At 38.7% G+C, this 19191-nt stretch overlaps 1 protein-coding gene across 5 annotated transcripts in view; it reads right to left on the reverse strand.

Moving 5' to 3' along the window:
* The window catches only part of IFT74 (intraflagellar transport 74), a 122447-nt gene that overhangs the window by 49410 nt on the left and 53846 nt on the right, over window positions 1–19191 (reverse strand). For all 5 annotated transcript variants that reach the window (XR_015169484.1, XM_086414921.1, XM_086414920.1 and 2 more), the window contains 2 exons: window positions 2157–2210; window positions 433–530 (listed from right to left, as the gene is read on the reverse strand). Coding sequence is in view for 4 of the 5 variants with exons in the window: in XM_086414921.1 (XP_086271047.1) it covers window positions 433–530; window positions 2157–2210 (152 nt within the window). In the remaining variant the exon portion in view is untranslated. The remainder of the gene's footprint in view (window positions 1–432; window positions 531–2156; window positions 2211–19191) is intronic.

A 19191-nucleotide genomic window follows, 5' to 3' on the forward strand; every position in this document is an offset into this window, starting at 1 on the left:
AATTCCATTAATTTAACTTTCCAATAAAACTCTTAAAAATGCTGCTAAAGGACTGGATGTTTTGAAATATATCATTCATTACATATATATATTTTATAAAAGAAAACATGATATTCAAAGTCAGATTTCTCAGTAAGGAGAGGTTAAATTAAAATTCAGAATTGTTTCTTTTATATTTGCTTTATTTCACTGTAGAAAGATTCAACTATGCTATTATAGGAACTAATTGGATTTAGAATATTGAAAAGAGATCAGGTATTTTTTCTCCTATGGTACCACACAATAGTAGCTGCTCAATAAACATTAATCAAGATATTCATTAGGTATCCTGTGCTCTTACGTAATAGTGAACATTTGCGGTTTTTGAGCTGTATTTTTAAGGTAACCACAGTAAAAATAATGAGGACAGTAAGACTGGCACATGGCACTTACTCGACTGCTGTGCTCCAAAAGCGAAACAATGCTGGCTTCTATCTGTGCCTTCCTTTCCAGTTCCTGGTTCTTAGTGTCCTCAAAAGTCTCAATAAAAGCTGTCGATTGAAAAATATGATGAAAGGCTACTGTTGGTAAAACTAAACACTATATAAGCTCTGATTTGTAGGTCTGAGGAATACTTTTTAGAAGTTCAAAGCAAATTTTTAACTATCACTTTAATTTTTTAACCCAAGGGTAATTAAATTACTCAATAAGAACATTTCTACATACTTTCAATCTTTTAAAGTTTAACTATTATGATCTTAATACAAATACACTAAATATTTATAAATGCAGGCTCAGAAGCAACAGCTGATAAGATGGAGATGAGAAAAATTCCTATGGTTTTACACTAGTATCTCATTGATATAGCTACAATTATTAACATCTGTAATTGGCCACTAACTTTACTTCTGAAAATACTACTATACCTTTTTTACCTGAAAATTGAGCATTTTCCTTGTAATGCCAAAATAGTCTCAATTGAATAAGTTTAGTGATTTATTCAGATTATAAATAAATATTCTAAGACATCATTCTTTTTCTTCTCTAATATAAAATTAGTATATAATTTGCTCTTATTAACATTCTTAAAATATTTCTATGGATCTTCCAAAAATTAACTTAAAATAATTTTACTATTTGCATGAAACAACAAATTAATTTTGAGGTAGTTTTTGGTACTTGTTGAAATTTTTAAAGTAGTCTTGCTGCTACTGCTGCTGCTGCTGCTAAGTCGCTTCAGTCGTGTCCGATTCTGTGCGACCCCATAGATGGCAGCCCACCAGGCTCCCCCACCCCTGGGATTCTCCAGGCAAGAACACTTGAGTGGGTCGCCATCTCCTTCTCCAATGCATGAAAGTGAGAAGTGAAAGTGAAGTCGCTCAGTTGTGTCCGACTCTTTGCGACCCCATGGACTGCAGCCTACCAGCCTCCTCCGTCCATGGGATTTTCCAGGCAAGAGTACTGGAGTGGGGTGCCACTGCCTTCTCCGAAAGTAGTCTTGGGATATTGCTAAACCAGAGTTGGCCGTTACTGATTTATAACATGCTTCTATGAAGGTAACAACTGACATCAGACTTACAAAAATGTCAAATTCTAGAAAAATGATAATTTAAAAGAGACTAGTAATCATTAATATAGTAAATTTTTATAAACTTTTGAATGTACAACATAACTTAAAGTCAACATCTATTTACAAAGTTAAAATTCAGATTAAAAAAAAAAAAAGTGAATGAGAAGCCACAACAGAAGTTTCAGTTAGTGACAGAACCAAGAAACAAAATCAGAGATGAGGGCTAATATATAACGAGTTAGGTATTATGAAAAGCGTAAAAAAGGTGAAAGATATTAAGGGTAAAGCATGTAAAAGAGAACATCCAATGTTCAATCAACGAGTGGTCTATAGACTCTCTATACAGACTATAAACGTAAATATTAGCTTTTGTATCCCTAACATACAATCGTACACACGTATACACATGTACAAAATCTTTCTCTAATCTTTACCCATCCCTAAACTACATTAGATATTTAGTAATACTTCAAGTCAAATGCTTTGAATGTCCACACTTCTGCACTTATTATTAGTCACTGTATCTTCCCAAAGTGAGATCTCTGATTTAGTATAAATGAACAACTATCTGAGAATATATTTTCACATCTCTAAGATTATCACTTACTGTCCATATTTTCCTCCCTCTTTTTTAGCTCCTTGTACTTCTGATTCATTTCACCTACAAGCAATAAAAGAAAATAACATTAATTAAAAACTCCAGTTACAGTACTCAAAATTAGAAATATCTCTTAGGTTCTCTATATGCTATTAGTCATTACATATTCAGAGTTTAATATTAATGTTCAATTAGGTGAGATTGATTTAAATTGATTTTATTTTAAAAGTTATATATTTATATGCTTGACAACTTGGTAAAAAACAATCTCCTTAGTGGAAAGAACTGAAAAGGTCTCCAAAGGTTCTCTATTTTAGTTCCAATTTCAACCTACACATGAACACACTGGTGATGGGAAATATACACTCCCACAGAAGTTCATCTCATCTCTGAATAGCTCACAACAGCAAACAAAATAGCAGGGTTAGTGTCCTCACAGAACTTAAAGTCTAAGGATTTAACAATTTATGGATGTGAGAGTTGGACTGTGAAGAAGGCTGAGTGCCGAAGAATTGATGCTTTTGAACTGTGGTGTTGGAGAAGACTCTTGAGAGTCCCTTGGACTGCAAGGAGATCCAACCAGTCCATTCTATAGGAGATCAGCCCTGGGATTTCTTTGGAAGGAATGATGCTAAAGCTGAAACTCCAGTACGCTGGCCACCTCATGCGAAGAGTTGACTCATTGGAAAAGACTCTGATGCTGGGAGGGATTGGGGGCAGGAGGAGAAGGGGATGACAGAGGATGAGATGGCTGGATGGAATCACTGACTCGATGGACATGAGTTTGGGTAAACTCCAGGAGCTGGTGATGGACAAGGAGGCCTGGCTGCGGTTCATGGGGTTGCGAAGAGTCGGACACAACTGAGCAACTGAACTGAACTGAACTGAAGTGCTATTAGATGAAAGTAAAGGATATTACAGCAGTACACAGCAAAGACAATCTAGTTTGGGGATTCAGGAAATTTTTCTCTAAAGAAGTAATATTTAACATGTGTGCATTATAAAGAAAGGATGAATAGCAGTTACTGGGTCAAATTATAGAAGAAGTTCAAAATCAAAGCATTATAAGTACTGAAATTTGAAAGTGAGGATGAATATGGTAGCACAAAGAACTGAAAGAGAATATGAAGAGAAAAAGTGGTACAAAAATGAGATAGGAGAGGGTGGGATGAATTAAGAGAGTAGCATTGACATATATATACCACCATGTGTAAAACAGATATCCATTGGGAAACTGCTGCATAGTACGGGGAGAGCTCAGCTCGGTGCTCTATGATGACCAAGAGGGGTGGCATGGGGGAGGTTGAGAGGGAGGCTCAAGAGGGAGGGGATATTTGTATACTTACAGCTGATTCACACTGTTGTACAGGAGAAACTAATACAAATTGTAAAGCAATTATACTCCCATTAAAAAAAAAAGATGAGATAGGTTATGAGAGACCTTACATGGAATATGTTATAAACGTTTGGATTTTCTCCTAAGGACAATGGTAAGACTATTGAAGAATTTTAAGAAGAGGAATAAAATTATCAATTTGCATTTCTGAAAAATATTTCTGATCAGGAGAATAAAAGACTGGAGACAGTAAGACCAGTTAGGAGGTTGTCACAATGACCCAGTTAACAGATGAAGACTGACCAGTGGCAATTAGGATATAAGGTAGAGATTTTTTTTTTTTTTTGAGACATTTAAGAGCTAGAGTGAATTGATTGTGGTGAGGGTTGGAGATGGAGAACTCAAGTATGACTCCCAGGTTTCTGTCTTGGGCAACTGAGGACATTGTCGTATTAGTTACTTAAAGAAAGAAAAAAGTAAGTCGAGGAAGAAGTTGCTTGAAGTAATTCTAGACAAGTTGTATTTAATATATGTGAAACACATGATTAAAAGGGCAAAAATCCAAGACCCAAACACAAGGACAAAATTTGACATTTTATAGCTGCATGAAGGGATCATTAGTAAAACTAGATCATGATTATTTTAGAAAAACAGGATTTTTAGTATAACAAAAATTGAGATTTGGAGGCCCAGGGCCATTTTCTTCAACTAGTAAGATGGCTGCAGTCCTGTGCTCCCAGGATCCCAGGTAGAGAAAATAGAATAGATTTGTGCTTGCTCCAATCTTCAGTTTCTTCATTAAAGTCATTTGGTTCTCAGCATTCTGGAAAAGCTAAGGAATTTTACTAAGATGATGCCCAGCAAAGATGGAGAGAATAAGAGATTTCTAAGGGGGCTCCTGGTAAGAAGCTGACATTTAGAACGACTTTCAGAAGAAGGATTCGAAGAGAATGGGGGAGTCAACAGTTAAAGACTAGAGGCTAAAAACTGACTGGTCAGCCTGTGTTCTATATAGCCTCCTATTAAGTATACCGTTTTGCCAGGTGCCAACTAAAAGAGCAATAATGCTAGGGAGTGAAGTAGATAGAGTAGAGCCCCTAATTACATGGCACCGATAAATTTCCACTTGTATACTTGCTTGGGTAGGAAGTGAGCTGCCCATCTATAAGGTGATGGCAAAGTCAGAGACCCAAGTAGGCAGACAGCTTTTCTGCTTTCAGGTCTGAAAACAGTTTTCCCAAATTCATTAAGGATAGCCCTTACACAGAAAAAAAAAAAAAAAAAAAAACTTGCCAAGGCCCCCACAACAGTGTGTGTGTGTGTGTGTGTGCGTGCGCGCGTGTGCACGCGCTACTCACTCGCTCGTGTCTGAATCTTTGTGACCCCATGGACTGTAGCCTGCCAGGCTCCTCTGCTCATGAATTCTCCAGGCAAGAATACTAGAGTAGATAGGTAGTTTTCCCTTCTCCAGGGGATCTTCCTGACCCAGGGACTGAACCAGGTGTCCTGTATTGCAGGCAGATTCTTTGGCATCTTAGCTAGCAGAGAAGCCCACAATAGTACTCATAGTAAAAAGCTGAAAGCAACTGAATAAGGATAGTAAATACCCAAAGGTCATGAATTCCCAGTCAGGGAATACTCAGAACCAACGGGAAACATTTGGTTCAATCTGACTAAGGTTTTGAATGCATTAACATTAGTGAACTACTACTCAGTTCAGATGAACAACAATGGTCTCAGCATACTGATGCAGCATGATTAGTTTGATAAGGGGAACAGGAGGGATCTTTTTTTTAACTTGTAATAATAAAGTTTGTGTATGATTAAATTTTTAAAAAAATACATTGTAGATGCATTAAGATTAGTCTTATAATGATGTTACCATTCAGTTATTTGTAGCATTAGTTTTTTGGATGAAAAACAGAGAATACGAACTTCTTATACCATACATGATCTGGAATATCCTCATAGGAAGCAGATATGCACGCAAATGTTAAATAACATGTGTGAAGTAGCAGAAAAGTTAGTATTTGCTAAATCGGTCATGGCCTAGGTTTCTAAGAAACTCTTAGTCCTTGTGTGGCTGTGTCAGAAGTCCTCTTGGGAGACTGTCAGGCATTAAGGGATTAAAAAAGAAGGCCTGTATCGTAGGCTTTACAGGAATTTAATAACCATTTTATCTTTCCTCTTCTAAACTTAAGAGAATTTTCTACACAGGATGTTTTCAGTTTCTTATCTTGCTTGTTTGTTTCTCATCAGGCTTCCCTGGTGGCTCAGAGGTAAAGCATCTGCCCGCGATGCGGGAGACCCGGGTTCAATTCCTGGGTTGGTAAGATCCCCTGGAGAAGGAAATGGCAATCCACTCCAGCACTCTTGTCTGGAAAATCCCATGGACGGAGGAGCCTGATAGGCTGCAGTCCAAGGGGTCACAAAGAGTCGGACACGACTGAGCGACTCATCTTGCTATTAGACCTCAAGACACATAATCAGGCTTACCCTCCTGCCATTTCAGTGACGTTGTTCACAGGAAGATCATGATTCCTTAATTATCAAATCCAAGGGGCAGTTTTGAGTTATTTCACTCTGCAATATTCGATACTACTGATACATCCTTCCTTCTTCCAATTCTTTCCTCCTCATGTGTTTTGCTGCTTGCAGAGGCGGCTTTTCTGGTTTTTCTGACTTTCAGATCTTTCCTTCTCTGTCTTCTCTTCACAGATTTCCCTTTCTTCATTTAAATTCCAGATTATTCTCTTAGTTGACTTCTAATGTTACATTCTTTCCTTTTCTCCTTTGCCTTTCGCTTAAGAAGCAAAGTGACAGACATAGGAGAAAAGGAAAGATAAACCCATTTGAATGCAGACTTCCAAAGAATCTCAAGGAGAGATAAGAAAGCCTTCTTCAGTGATCATTGCAAAGAAATAGAGGAAAACAATAGAATGGCAAAGACTAGAGATCTCTTCAAGAAAATTAGATACCAAAGGAACATATTGTGCAAAGATGGGCACAATAAAGGACAGAAATGGTATGTACCTAACAGAAGCAGAAGATATTAAGAAGAGGTGGCAAGAATTAAGAACTATACAGAAAAGATCTTCACAACCCAGATAATCATGATGGTGTGATCACTCATCTAGAGCCAGACATCCTGGAATGCCAAGTCAAGTGGGTCTTAGGAAGCATCACTAAGAACAAAGCTAGTGGAGGTGATGGAATTCCAGTTGAGCTGTTTCAAATCCTAAAAGATGATGCTGTGAAAGTGCTGCACTCAGTATGCCAGCAAATTTGGAAATCTCAGAATGGCCACAGGACTGGAAAAGGTCAGTTTTCATTCCAATTCCAAAGAAAGGCAATGCCAAAGAACACTCAAAGTACCACAGCTGCCCTAATTTCACACGCCAGCAAATATTCAAAATTCTCCAAAGCAGGCTTCAACAGTACATGAACTGTGAACTTCCAGATGTTCAAGCTTGTTTTAGAAAAGGCAGAGGAACCAGAGATCAAATGGCCATCATCCGTTGGATCGTTGAAAAGGCAAAAGTTCCAGAAAAACATCTATTTCTGCTTTATTGGCAATGTCTAAGCCTTTGACTATGTGGTTTACAACAAACTGTGGAAAATTCTGAAAGAGATGGGAATACCAGACCACCTGACCTGCCTCCTGAAAAATCTGTATGCAGGTCAAAAAGCAACAGTTAGAACTAGACATGGAACAACAGACTGGTTCCAAATCGGGAAAGGAGTACGTCAAAGCTGTATATTGTCACTCTGCTTATTTAACTTATATGCAGAGTACATCATGAGAAATGTTGGACTGGAAGAAGCACAAGCTGGAATCAAGACTGCCGGGAGAAGTATCAATAACCTCAGATATGCAGATGACACCACCCTTATGGCAGAAAGTGAAGAAGAACTAAAGAGCCTCTTGATGAAAGTGAAAGAGGAGAGTGAAAAAGTTGGCTTAAAACTCAACATTCAGAAAACTAACATCATGGCATCTGGCCCCATCACTTCATGGCAAATAGACAGAGAAACAGTGGAAACAGTGACAGACTTTATTTTTGGGGGCTCCAAAATCACTGCAGATGGTGACTGCAGCCATGAAATTAAAAGACACTTGCTCCTTGGAAGAAAAGTTACGACCAACCTAGACAGCATATTAAAAAGCAGAGACATTACTTTGCCAACAAAGGTCCATTTGGTCAAAGCTATGGTTTTTCCAGTAGTCATGTATGGATGTGAGAGTTGGACTATAATAAAAGCTGAGAGCCAAAGAATTGATGCTTTTGAATTGTGATGTTGGAGAAGACTCTTGAGAGTCCTTTGGACTGCAAGGAAATCCAACCAGTCCATCCTAAAGGAGATTAGTCCTGATATTCATTGGAAACATTGATACTAAAGCTGAAACTCCAATACTTTGGCCACCTGATGTGAAGAGCTGACTCATTTGAAAAGACCCTGATGCTGGGAAAGATTGAGTGCAAGTGGAGAAGGGGATAACAGAGGATGAGATGGGTGGATGGCATCACTGACTCAATGGACATGAGTTTGGGTAAACCCCGGGAGTTGGTGTTAGACAGGGAGGCCTGGCATGGGGCAGTCCATGGGGTTGCAAAGAGTTGGACATGACTGAGCAACTGAACTGAACTGAATGCTACATTATATCCACGGAAATCCCACTCATTCTTGTGGTTGAAGAACTCTTTGTCTTTTTCCTAATTTTCAGATTGTTTTATCCAATTATTTATTAGATATATTTTTGTGGATACGTTTTAGGACATCCTAACACACAGCATGTATGCATGCATGCTAGTCACTTCAGTCACGTCCAACTCTTTGCGACGCTATGGACTGTAGCCCGCCAGGCTCCTCTGTCCATGGGATTCTCCAAGCAAGAGTACTGGAGTGTGATGCCCTTCTCCAGGGGACCTTTCCAACTCAGGGATTGAACCCACGTCTCCTGTGGCTCCTGCATTGGCAGGCAAATTCTTTACTCCTGAGCCATTCCATAGTTAAATGCATCAGTCTTCTCCCTCAAAGTCTGTACCCCTCTGTATTCGCTACTATGTTTGAAAGCCCTTCACCATCATAATCATGCAAGTCAGAAACCTGGGAGATTCCTATCTGCTACTCCACTCAATCCCATGCTCCAAGTTACCAAAACATGGAGCTGAAAGATGTATCTGGTCAATGTCTCCAGCTATACAGCTAGTCAGCTGCATTAGGTAAGACAGACCCCTATATCTTAGCAGATTCCCAAGTTTCAGAAAACCTCCTCCCCCATATCATTGCGGCTAAAAAGAAAAGAGATCAGATCCCTAGTGAACTCCTCTATTTTGTAATTTCTCAGTTGGTGGATTAATATCTGAGCGTTCCATGAGAGGCAATGTATAGACATGGGTCATCCTAAAGTAGGGTAAAACACAGGGCTTGTTTTACCTCAGGAAAAAGGTATCTGCCCTTAGGTTTCTTATTATAGAAGACAACAAGATCATAGACGAGGGAAGCTAATTGGCTGTCACACTGGAGGTGTAAAAAAAGCAGGCCAGCAAAAGGGTCTAATGAAGAGACCAAGGAGATGGAAAGGAAACGCTCATAAAATGAGGGTTATTTCACAGCTACTTTCAAACTCTGAGTATTTGATGTGATCTGATCACCATTTTCCAGAATACGTAGCTCCCCAATCTTCTCTCCACTGTACAAGGTACGTGCTAGTGACTCCCTGGCCACAAGGCCCCCAAGTCAGCAGACTTACTGATTTTAGAGGAGAAAAAGCAGCAGAGAGCAAATAAAATTAATGCCGAGGGGCAAAAATTAACCCCGAAGGACTTTTGCTGGAAGGACTTTTTCCTTTCTAGCACTTGGGATCCTTCTGAGGCAAGGTAAACCTCCCAGTACTATTGATATTCAGTACCATCAAGTGTTCCTTATTTGGCATGGTTTCAGCCCCCTTAACATCTGTTCATTGTACTCTTAGTGAATTCCAATCCTTTATTCCTTTTAAAGTATGATGCCAAAAACAGGATTCCAAACAGACTATCACTTCTCATAGTCTACATATTCATCTTTTGTTAATGCAAAAGGATTAGGATTCCAGCTGTTCTGGAGGCTATATCACATGAATTCACATTGAGCTGTTATCTAAATCCCCTTTAACATTTTCACATATTTTAGTAAGCTATAGCACTTCCTTCTCCCCAACTCCTACTTCAATTTTAATTAGTTTTGTAGTCCTATTAAATTTCAACTTTTTATATCATCTCTTACCTTTTTGTGTATCACTATAGTAGTAAGAAACTAATATATCAAATACTACTAAACTGGTAGGTTAAAATGAGTACATATAAGTTTAATGTTCTCAACTAACTTTTGGCTTCAGTTCAGTTCAGTTCAGTCACTCAGTCGTGTCAACTCTTTGCGACCCCATGGACTGCAGCACGCCAGTCCTCCCTCTCCATCACCAACTCCCGGAGTTTACTCAAACTCATGTCCATTGATTCGGTGATGCCATCCAACCATCTCATCCTCTTTCGTCCCTTCTACTCCCACCTTCCATCTTTCCCAGCATTAGGGTCTTTTCAAATGAGTCAGCTTTTCACATCAGGTGGCCAAAGTACTGAGTTTCAGGTTCAGCATCTGTCTTTCCAATGAACATTCAGGCAGGACTGATTTCCTTTAGGATGGACTGGCTGGATCTCCTTGCAGTCCAAGGGACTCTCAAGAGTCTTCTCCAACACCACAGTTCAAAAGCATCAATTCTTCAGTACTCAGCTTTTTTTTATAGTCCAACTCTCACATCCATACATGACTACTGGAAAAAACCATAGCCTTGTCTAGACAGACCTTTGTTGACAAAGTAACGTCTCTGCTTTTTAACATGCTGTCTGGGTTGGTCATAACTTTCCTTCCAAGGAGTAAGCGTCTTTTTTAATTTCATGGATGCAGTCACCATCTGCAGTGATTTTGGAGCCCCCAAAAAATAAAGTCTGTCACTGTTTCCACTGTTTCTCCATCTATTTGCCATCAAGTGATGGGACTGGATGCCATGATCTTAGTTTTCTGAGTACTGAACTTTAAGCCAACTTTTTCACTCTCTTCTTTCACTTTCAAGCTTCACCCAATTTATCAATCATACATTCTCTACAAAATGTTTTAAATTTTGCCAAGAAAGTTTCTTTACAGCTATGCAGACAAGTCTGGTAATTCTATCTACTAGAGGCATTTAAAATATATACAATAAAAATCCTCTAAATATGTAAAAGTTAAATTATTGCCTAAAGTCTCACCTTTTCTAAAGAAAAGAGAAAGTACCATTTTAAAAAGTTTCTTCAACAGAGTAATGTCAACAAAATCATATGGTCTAATGAGTAATCCTTGGCATGTATACTAAATACAATGTTAAGTTCTTAATTATTTCCTAAAGCAGTGGTTATCAAACCTTAGCATGCATCAGAATCATCAGGAGGGTTTGTTGAAACAAACTGCTAAACTGTATTCTCAAGGTTTCATGTTCAGTAGGTTTGGGGTAGAATCCAAGAAGTTTCATTTCTAACAAGTTTCAGATGATGCTAATGTGCCTGGTCTGAAGATAACACCACTATACTAATGAATAGTTTAACCAGTCTCCAAATTGAACACCAAGAAATGACTCATTCTTCACTGAATGTTTATTGAGAAACTAAAGAATAGCAGCATAAAGATGTCATTTGAAATCTCAGATACCAGATGGTAAGCTGAAGATGTTATCCTGTATGTTCCAGAGAAAATACTAAGGGGAAAATTCTTTCCAAATATGTTTTGAGAAAATCTCCATGACAGTTATTCAAGTTTCAGTTTATAAATGAATAGCATTAATACTAACAACCAATAACTAACATTTATGCACAATTTTAAAACTGCATGCTATTCTGAGTCATACACATACACACTCACACAACTGTTCATTTAATCCTCACAGTAACCCTAAGAGGAAGGTAGGTACTATTATTATCTCCCTTTAAAGACGAAGAAACAAAGGTACAGAAAGGTCAAGTAGCATGGCTAAGATCAGCCAGTAAAACAGAACAGCCCAGATTTGAATCCTGGCATTCTGGTTGTAGAACCTGTGCTCTAAAACAAAACTATTCTGTCTTCATAAATTCTATTTTATCTGACAAAATCAGAGAATAAAAGCTTCTAACCTGGGCCGTGGAACTATGAGTAGGAAGAAGTAACCTACAGACAAACCAAAGGGTTGTATTCTATGTTTTTACTATTCTTTTTTTTGGCACTCACTAAACATTTAATGGTTGTCTTTTTTACTGTTCTTGAAAGCAGTATATAAATCATGGAATAAACTGAAATGAATTCATTTGAAACTTAAGACAGTAATCTTATGATCCTATAGCCTTTTATTATGACATATATTTATCACATTAGAGCTGTTAGATATTTAGATGTCTGTGATATATTCTATTAATAACCACATGATAGTTTGTTTCATCAATCTCTGGGAAAATACCATACTCTCAAATTGAAGGAATAATTTATAGTTAGTGATGATGTCCAAAAATCCTTCTTGGGGAGATATGTGACTGTACTTTGTAAACTGCGTTCCTTAAGCCCAGTCTGAGTATGTAGATGTCCAGAAAATTAGCCCCACCTTGTGGATCATCATAGTAACACAGATTCAGGCCTTGGAGAACACTGAATTGTCAGAGAACTCTGTATTATCTTGACTGACAAAAACTAATAACTAGCACTGGTGAGGAAACACTTTTACACACTGACTCTATGGACATGAGTCTGAGTGAACTCCGGGAGTTGGTGATGGATAGGGAGGCCTGGCGTGCTGCGATTCACGGGGTCACAAAGAGTCGGACATGACTGAGCGACTGGACTGAACTGAACTGTAGTTGTATAAAATGGTACAACCTTTTCTGGAAAGAAATTTTAAAAAATAATAAAAATTGTATACATAAATAACATTCTATTCAAAATTTCACTTCTAGAAATTTAGTCTACAGAAATAAACAAATTAACAAACATGTATGTATCAAGGGGAAATTTTCAAGGTTATTTACTGCAGCATTATTCTTGGTAGTGAAAAATTAGAAACAACCTAATGTCAATCAATGTAGAGGCTTCCTTGGAGGCTCAGTGGTAAAGAATCCTCCGGCCAGTGCAGGAGACCTGGGTTAAATCCCTGAGTTGGGAAGATCGCCTGAAGAAGGAAATGACAACCCATTCTAGTACTTCTGCTTGGAAAATCCCAGGGACAGAGGAGCCTGGTGGGCCATAGACCACGGGGTTGCAAACAGCTGAACATGACTTAGCAACTAAACAACAACAAACGTCAATGTGGATATAGCTAATGTTACTTAAAAACCATATCAACATGACCACAGCTAATAGTTTTTGTAAGTACAAAGTTAAAAACCTCAAGCTCAGAAGAACTTTATAGTGTATCACTTAATTAAATATACACATATATAAAATATATATATATATACAATTATATATATGTGTGCTATGTATAGAAAAAAAGTCTAAAAGGCTATGCTGTAAACAATGATTACCTCTGAAGTACAAGTATGAGGAGAAAAGCAATGAAGGATGAGTATGAGGAGAAAGGAGATGCCTTTTTACTTTATACACTTTGGTACTGCTTGAATTTTCCCTATGATAGTATATACCAGATTTGTATTTAAAAAGTATACAGTTAAAAAATAAGTTATTTGGAGTCTTTAAAATAACTTGAACTAGTTTAAGGAAAAATTTTAAAAAGCAGGAAGGGGTAGGTATCCTTATAGATGCTGGTTGATAATTGCACAGTTAATGAAAACACATGAGAATGGTCATTTGAGGCAAAACATACACACCCACAAACCAGTAAAATGAAGAACATTCAAGATGATTAAACTCTTCAGAAATTCTGGATAAATTTATAACTTGTAATTTTTCTATAAAAGTTGAGTGTGCACCTCGCCCCACCCCACCCCCAAACTCCTCTAAAATGACAGTAAAAAGAATTTTTAAAGGTCAAACTCCTGGCAATGAGGAATATAGGAAAGGAAACAATAATAATAAAGATCCCCTGGAGGAGGGCATGGCAACCCACTCCAGTATACTTGCCTGGAAAATCCCATGGACAGAGGAGCCTGGTGGGCTACAGTCCATAGGGTCTCAAACAGTCTGGCAATGTAACTTTTAGCAAATTATAACTTTAAGGACTTAAAAAATGCCTAAATATGATGAATTTAATGAAGCTGTTGGATTACAGTACCACCATTAATACCTAGCAGAGAATGTAACTATACCTAAACCAATATCAAAAGATGCCTTTAAATTTAGAATAAATTATGCAAAACTTTTAAAAGTTTATTTGAAAATCAAAAGGTTGGAGGAGTACTAACAAGGTCAGACATGAACAAACACATTTATGGTTTAAATCCTATCTTAACCAGAACCCCTACAAGGCAAAAGGTAGCCAAGCTGGATTATATACAGATGCCATACATGGAAGAAACCAGGTAACATCTAAGAAATTAATAAAATGGGTCAGAAGGAATGAAGCCAGGGGTAGAGATAAGTATGGACCAGAGAGTCAACCTGATAATCCTCCACATTTTAAGAAGCAGATTATCCACAATCTTAAGTCAAGGGACTCCTGAGAATGCACACATAGAATCCACCTCTTTATTGGAAAAATAAAGAATCCACCTCTTTATTGAAAATCATATACTGCGAAGGTAGGAATCCTCTAGAAGGTAATAAAACTGTTGCTAATTCATCAAGCTCTCTCTGCATATGAGTATATTTGTATATCTTAAAAACTAGAGGGCCAGACTTCCCTGGTGGTCCAGTGGTTAAAAATCTACCTGCCAAAGCAGGGGACATAGGTTCGATCCCTGATCTGGGAAGATGCCATATGCTGCAGAGCAACTGAGCCTGTGCATCACAACTACATAAACTCTCGTACCCAGAGCCACACCCCACAAAAAGAAAAGCCACCGCAATGAGAAGGCCCATGCCACAATGAGAGAGTGGCCCAGAGCTCACACCCCACAAAAAGAAAAGCCACTGCAATGAGAAGGCCCATGCCACAACGAGAGAGTGGCCCCCACTTGCTGCAATTACAGAGAGCCCACACACAGTAACGAAGACCCAGCGCAGAAGGAAAAAAAGATTAACTTCTTAAAAGAGAACTGCAGGGCCCAAAGAAGTGATTAGAGGCCAATTATCACCTTTAATTGACTCTACAGATCTTTCCCTTCTAAAATACAGGACTGGAAATTCCCTCATGGTCCAGTGGTTAGGACTCTGTGCTCTCACTGTGGCAGGCTGGGGTTCAATCCTTGGTTGGGCAAGTAAAATCCTACAAGCTGCAAGGTGTGGCCAAAAATTAATAATCATTTTAAAATATTTAAATAAAATAAGGCCTGTTTGATTCATTCCATAAAGATTTATTGAATGCTTATTTTCCCAGGCACTATGTTGATGAAAGAGGAAACAAGACACAGTCCCTGTCCTGGAGGACACACAGCCTAAGAGAAAGACAAACATCTAAGTAGAAAGTGGTAGTCTTGTGGTCAATGCATTTATGCCAGCCATCTGCTCTGATAACAGAGGGGGTCATTCCCTTAGCCCAGCCCAGAAATAGGTCAGGGAGGAAAGTCAGGGTTAATTATGTTGGACATGAAAGGATACGTGAGCTAGATCTTAAAAGATGAGAAGTTAGGGAGATAAATAACAGGGAAAAGAACATTCAAGATAAGGGAATAAATAATAGGAACAAAGGATTGAACGTGAAACAATCCTTTGATATATGGTAAAGGGGGTGAGGTGTGAGGTACCACTGGTATAATAGATTACTGTTATTATTAGAATGTAAGCATAGAGATAACGAGGGATAGAAAAAGAGATTGACGATGAACAGGCCAGATTATGGAAGAACTAGAATGCCATACAAAGATTCTTAAATTTTATCTTGTAGGTCATTGAGAACCACTGTTAAGTAGGAGAATGACAGAAAATCGCATTTCACATAAGTCAGTCGGCATACTGTGGTGGATGAATCTGAGAGGGAGCAAGAATGGAGGTGGGGAGACCAGTTAGTAGACTAGTGCAGTAGTTCAGGCAAGAAATAATGAGATCCTTAACTAAGAAAAATCCCTATGCTGTTCACAATATTCAGGATGATCATAGGGTAGTAGAAGAACAGAAAACTAATCCATTGAGAGATATATATGAACACATAATACTTATATATCACATATATTCTTATATTTACATATATAAATATGGGCTTCCCAGGTGGCACAGTGGTAAAGAGTCCACCTGCCAATTTAGGAGACACCAGAAACACAGGTTTCATCCCTGGGTCAGGAAGATTTCCTATAGTAGGAAATGGCAACCAATTCCAGGATTCTTGCCTGGAAAATTCCATGGAAAAAGAAGCCTGGCTGACTATAGTCCGCGAGGTTGCAAAGAGTTGGACATGACTGAGCAAATGAGCACACACCCAGACATGTGTGTGTATGTGTGTACAAAATTAAAAAGCATATGTATATATACTTTTTTGCTACTTTTTTTTCGTAACTATTATAGATTGCATCTTTCTACATTAATCAAAAAGGACAGGGAATTCCCTGGTGGTCCAGTGGTTAGGGCTCTGTGCTTCCACCGCAAGGGGGACAGGTTCGATCCCTGGTTGGTGAACTGGATAGTGCAAGCCATAGCACGGGAAGAAAGGACAAAGAATTTTTGAAAAAGAATGTTCGAAAACGAAAAGGAGAAAGGAAGCTACAATTTAAAGCATTCTATTTATTTTAGAACTGGGATTCCCTGGTGGTTCAGATGGTATAAGAGTCTGCCTGCAATGCAGGAGACCTGGTTCAATTTGTGGGTTGGGAAGATCCCCTGAAGAAGAACAGAGGAACTTTTAGAACTAGCAATTAATAAATTTAAATTTAGAATGTGGAATATTATTTAAAATGTATCCTATAAAGTATCTGAAATCAAGAACATTTTCAGATTTCTCAGAAATCTGCAATACTAGATCTATATAAATTAAAAGCAATAAAATAATTTAATAAAGAAAATAACATGACCTTAATGAACCTACCTTACCATGTGTACCATTTAATATTCATAAATCTTAGTGAGGTAGGACCATTATATTTATTTTGCAAATGAGAAAATGAAAGCTTAGATAAGTTTACTTTCCTAATAATCAGGGCTTAAAGTTTGTCTGTTTTTAGAGATCCCATTGACATGAGAAAATGAAAGTGAAGTCACTCAGTCGTGTCTGACTCTTTGCGACCCTGTGGACTGTAACCTACCAGGCTCCTCCATCCATGGGATTCTCCAGGCAAGAATACTGGAGTGGGTTGCCATTGCCTTCTCCAGGGGATCTTCCCAATCCAGGGATAGGACCCGGGTCTCCCACACTGCAGGCACACGCTTTCACCTTTGAGCCACCAGGGAAGTACATGTAGCCACTTACATGTACCTACTTACATGTAGCCACATGTAAGTAGGACTGTAAGCATTTCAAAAGAATATTTTCATTTCACAAATATAGCACGTCATATCAGAAAGCCAAGATCAGGTTTGGGCAATAAAACTAAGACTTTGGGGTCAAAGAGAACTTGGTTTATATCTAGACTCTACCTGTTATTAGTTGTGAAAATATGAGTAACTTCTCTGAGCTTCAACAAGTATAAAAGAGGTTAACGAGGCTTCAAAGGGTTTCTGTAAAGATCACAAACTAACCAGTCCAGATAAGTAATCAATAGTAGCTAACACTATTACTCATAAGTCAAGAAGAAGTACAAATAAAACTAACAGACTGCATTAAAATTGAAATAAAAAATTTAGCAAAAGTACACCCTTTTCCCCTGCTACGTTTCTTCAGCCATTATTGTTGTTGTAAAGTCGCTAAGTCCTGTCCGACTCTGAGACTCCATGAACTGCAGCATGGCAGGAGGAGGAGTTTGCTCAGATTCATGTCCACTGAGTCAGTGATGCTATCTAACCGTCTCATGTTTTGCTCCTCCAAAGGATGAAGGAGCATCCTTGCATCCCCTCTTTCTCCTCTTACTTTCTCAGCATCAAGATTTTTTCTGCTCTTTGCAAAAGAAGAATTTTCCACAATTTGTTGTGATCCACAGTGTCAAAGGCTTTAGCATAGTCAATAAAGCAGAAGTAGATGCTTTTCTGGAATTCCCTCCCTTTTTCTATGATCCAAACAATGTTGGCCATTTGATCTCTGGTTCCTCTGCTTTTTCTAAACCCAGCTTGTACATCTGGAGGCTCAGTTCATGTACTACTGAAGTCTACCTTGAAGGTTTGAGCATAACCTTGCTAGCACGTGAAATGAGCACAAAATGTGAAAGTCAAAGTGAAGTCACTCAATCGTGTCTGACTTTTTGCGACTCCATGGACTATACATATACAGCCCATGGAATTCTCCGGACCAGAAATCTGGAGTGGGCAGCCTTTCCCTTCTCCAGGGGATCTTTTCAACCCCAGGGATCAAACCCAGGTCTCCCACAATGCAGGCGGATTCTTTACTGGCTGAGACACAAGGGAAGCCCAAGAATACTGGAGTGGGTAGCCTATCCCTTCTCCAGTGGATCTTCCCGACCCCAGGAATCCAACTGGGGTCTCCTGCACTGCAAGAGGATTCTTTACCAACTGAGTTATCAGGGAAGCCCTAACTGTACGCTTAATTGTATAGTTTAACATTCTTTGGCACTGCCCTTCTTTGGGACTGGAATGAAAACTGACCTTTTCCAGTCCTGTGGCCACTTCTGAGTTTTCCAAATTTGCTGACATATTTAGTGCAACACTTTAACAGTAACGGGCTTCCCTTATGGCTCAGCTGGTAAAGAATCCGCCTGCAGTGCGGGAGACCTGGGTTCGATCCCTGGGTTGGGAAGATCCCCTGGAGAAGGGAAAGGCTACCCACTCCAGTATTCTGGCCTGAAGAAGTCCATGGACTGTGTAGTCCATGGGGTTGCAAAGAGTCAGACATGACTGAGCGACTTTCACTTTCACTTTAACAGTAACATCTTTTAGGATTTTAAATAGCTCAACTGGAATTCCATCACTTCCAGTAACTTTAATAGTAATGCTTTTGAAGGCCCACTTGACTTCACACTCCAGGATGTCTGGTTCTAGGTGAGTGACCACATCATCATGTTTATCCAGGTCATTAAGACCTTTTTTGTATAGTTGTTCTGTGTATTTTTGCCACTTCTTCTTAATCTGTTCTGCTATACTAGGTATATTATTTACAATACCATACCTAACTTTAAGAATATATAGTCAAGTGTTGATAATCCAATTAACATACTAACTGGTTTGCAGTTAATATGTGATTAAAGTGCCATAGTAACCCACATTCCCCCTTTATTAGAGAGAAGCTGGTTAGAAATCTGTAACGCCCAAAGTCTCCCCCAAACACACACACACTGCAGCTCCCACATCCACACCACAGCGTTTCCACCCCCAGAGCTCTGGTTCTTCCTTGGCTCTTCAAATGCCACTGCTAGGGGAAGGTGACAGAGAACTCGATAATCAATATTTGCTACCTCATTACTGGGCCCTCTGGGGAATAACTTCCTGACCTTTTGTGACATTTATGACTTGATCCTCACTCCTCTGCAACTCTACCACATTGCCCATGAAAAGAAGTATAACTTAGAAATCTGTGAGCAACTT

This window comes from Bos grunniens, chromosome 8 (genome assembly GCF_055505025.1).
Source record: "Bos grunniens cultivar Pamir isolate PY7600 chromosome 8, Bosgru_T2T1.0, whole genome shotgun sequence".
NCBI lineage: Eukaryota > Metazoa > Chordata > Mammalia > Artiodactyla > Bovidae > Bos > Bos grunniens.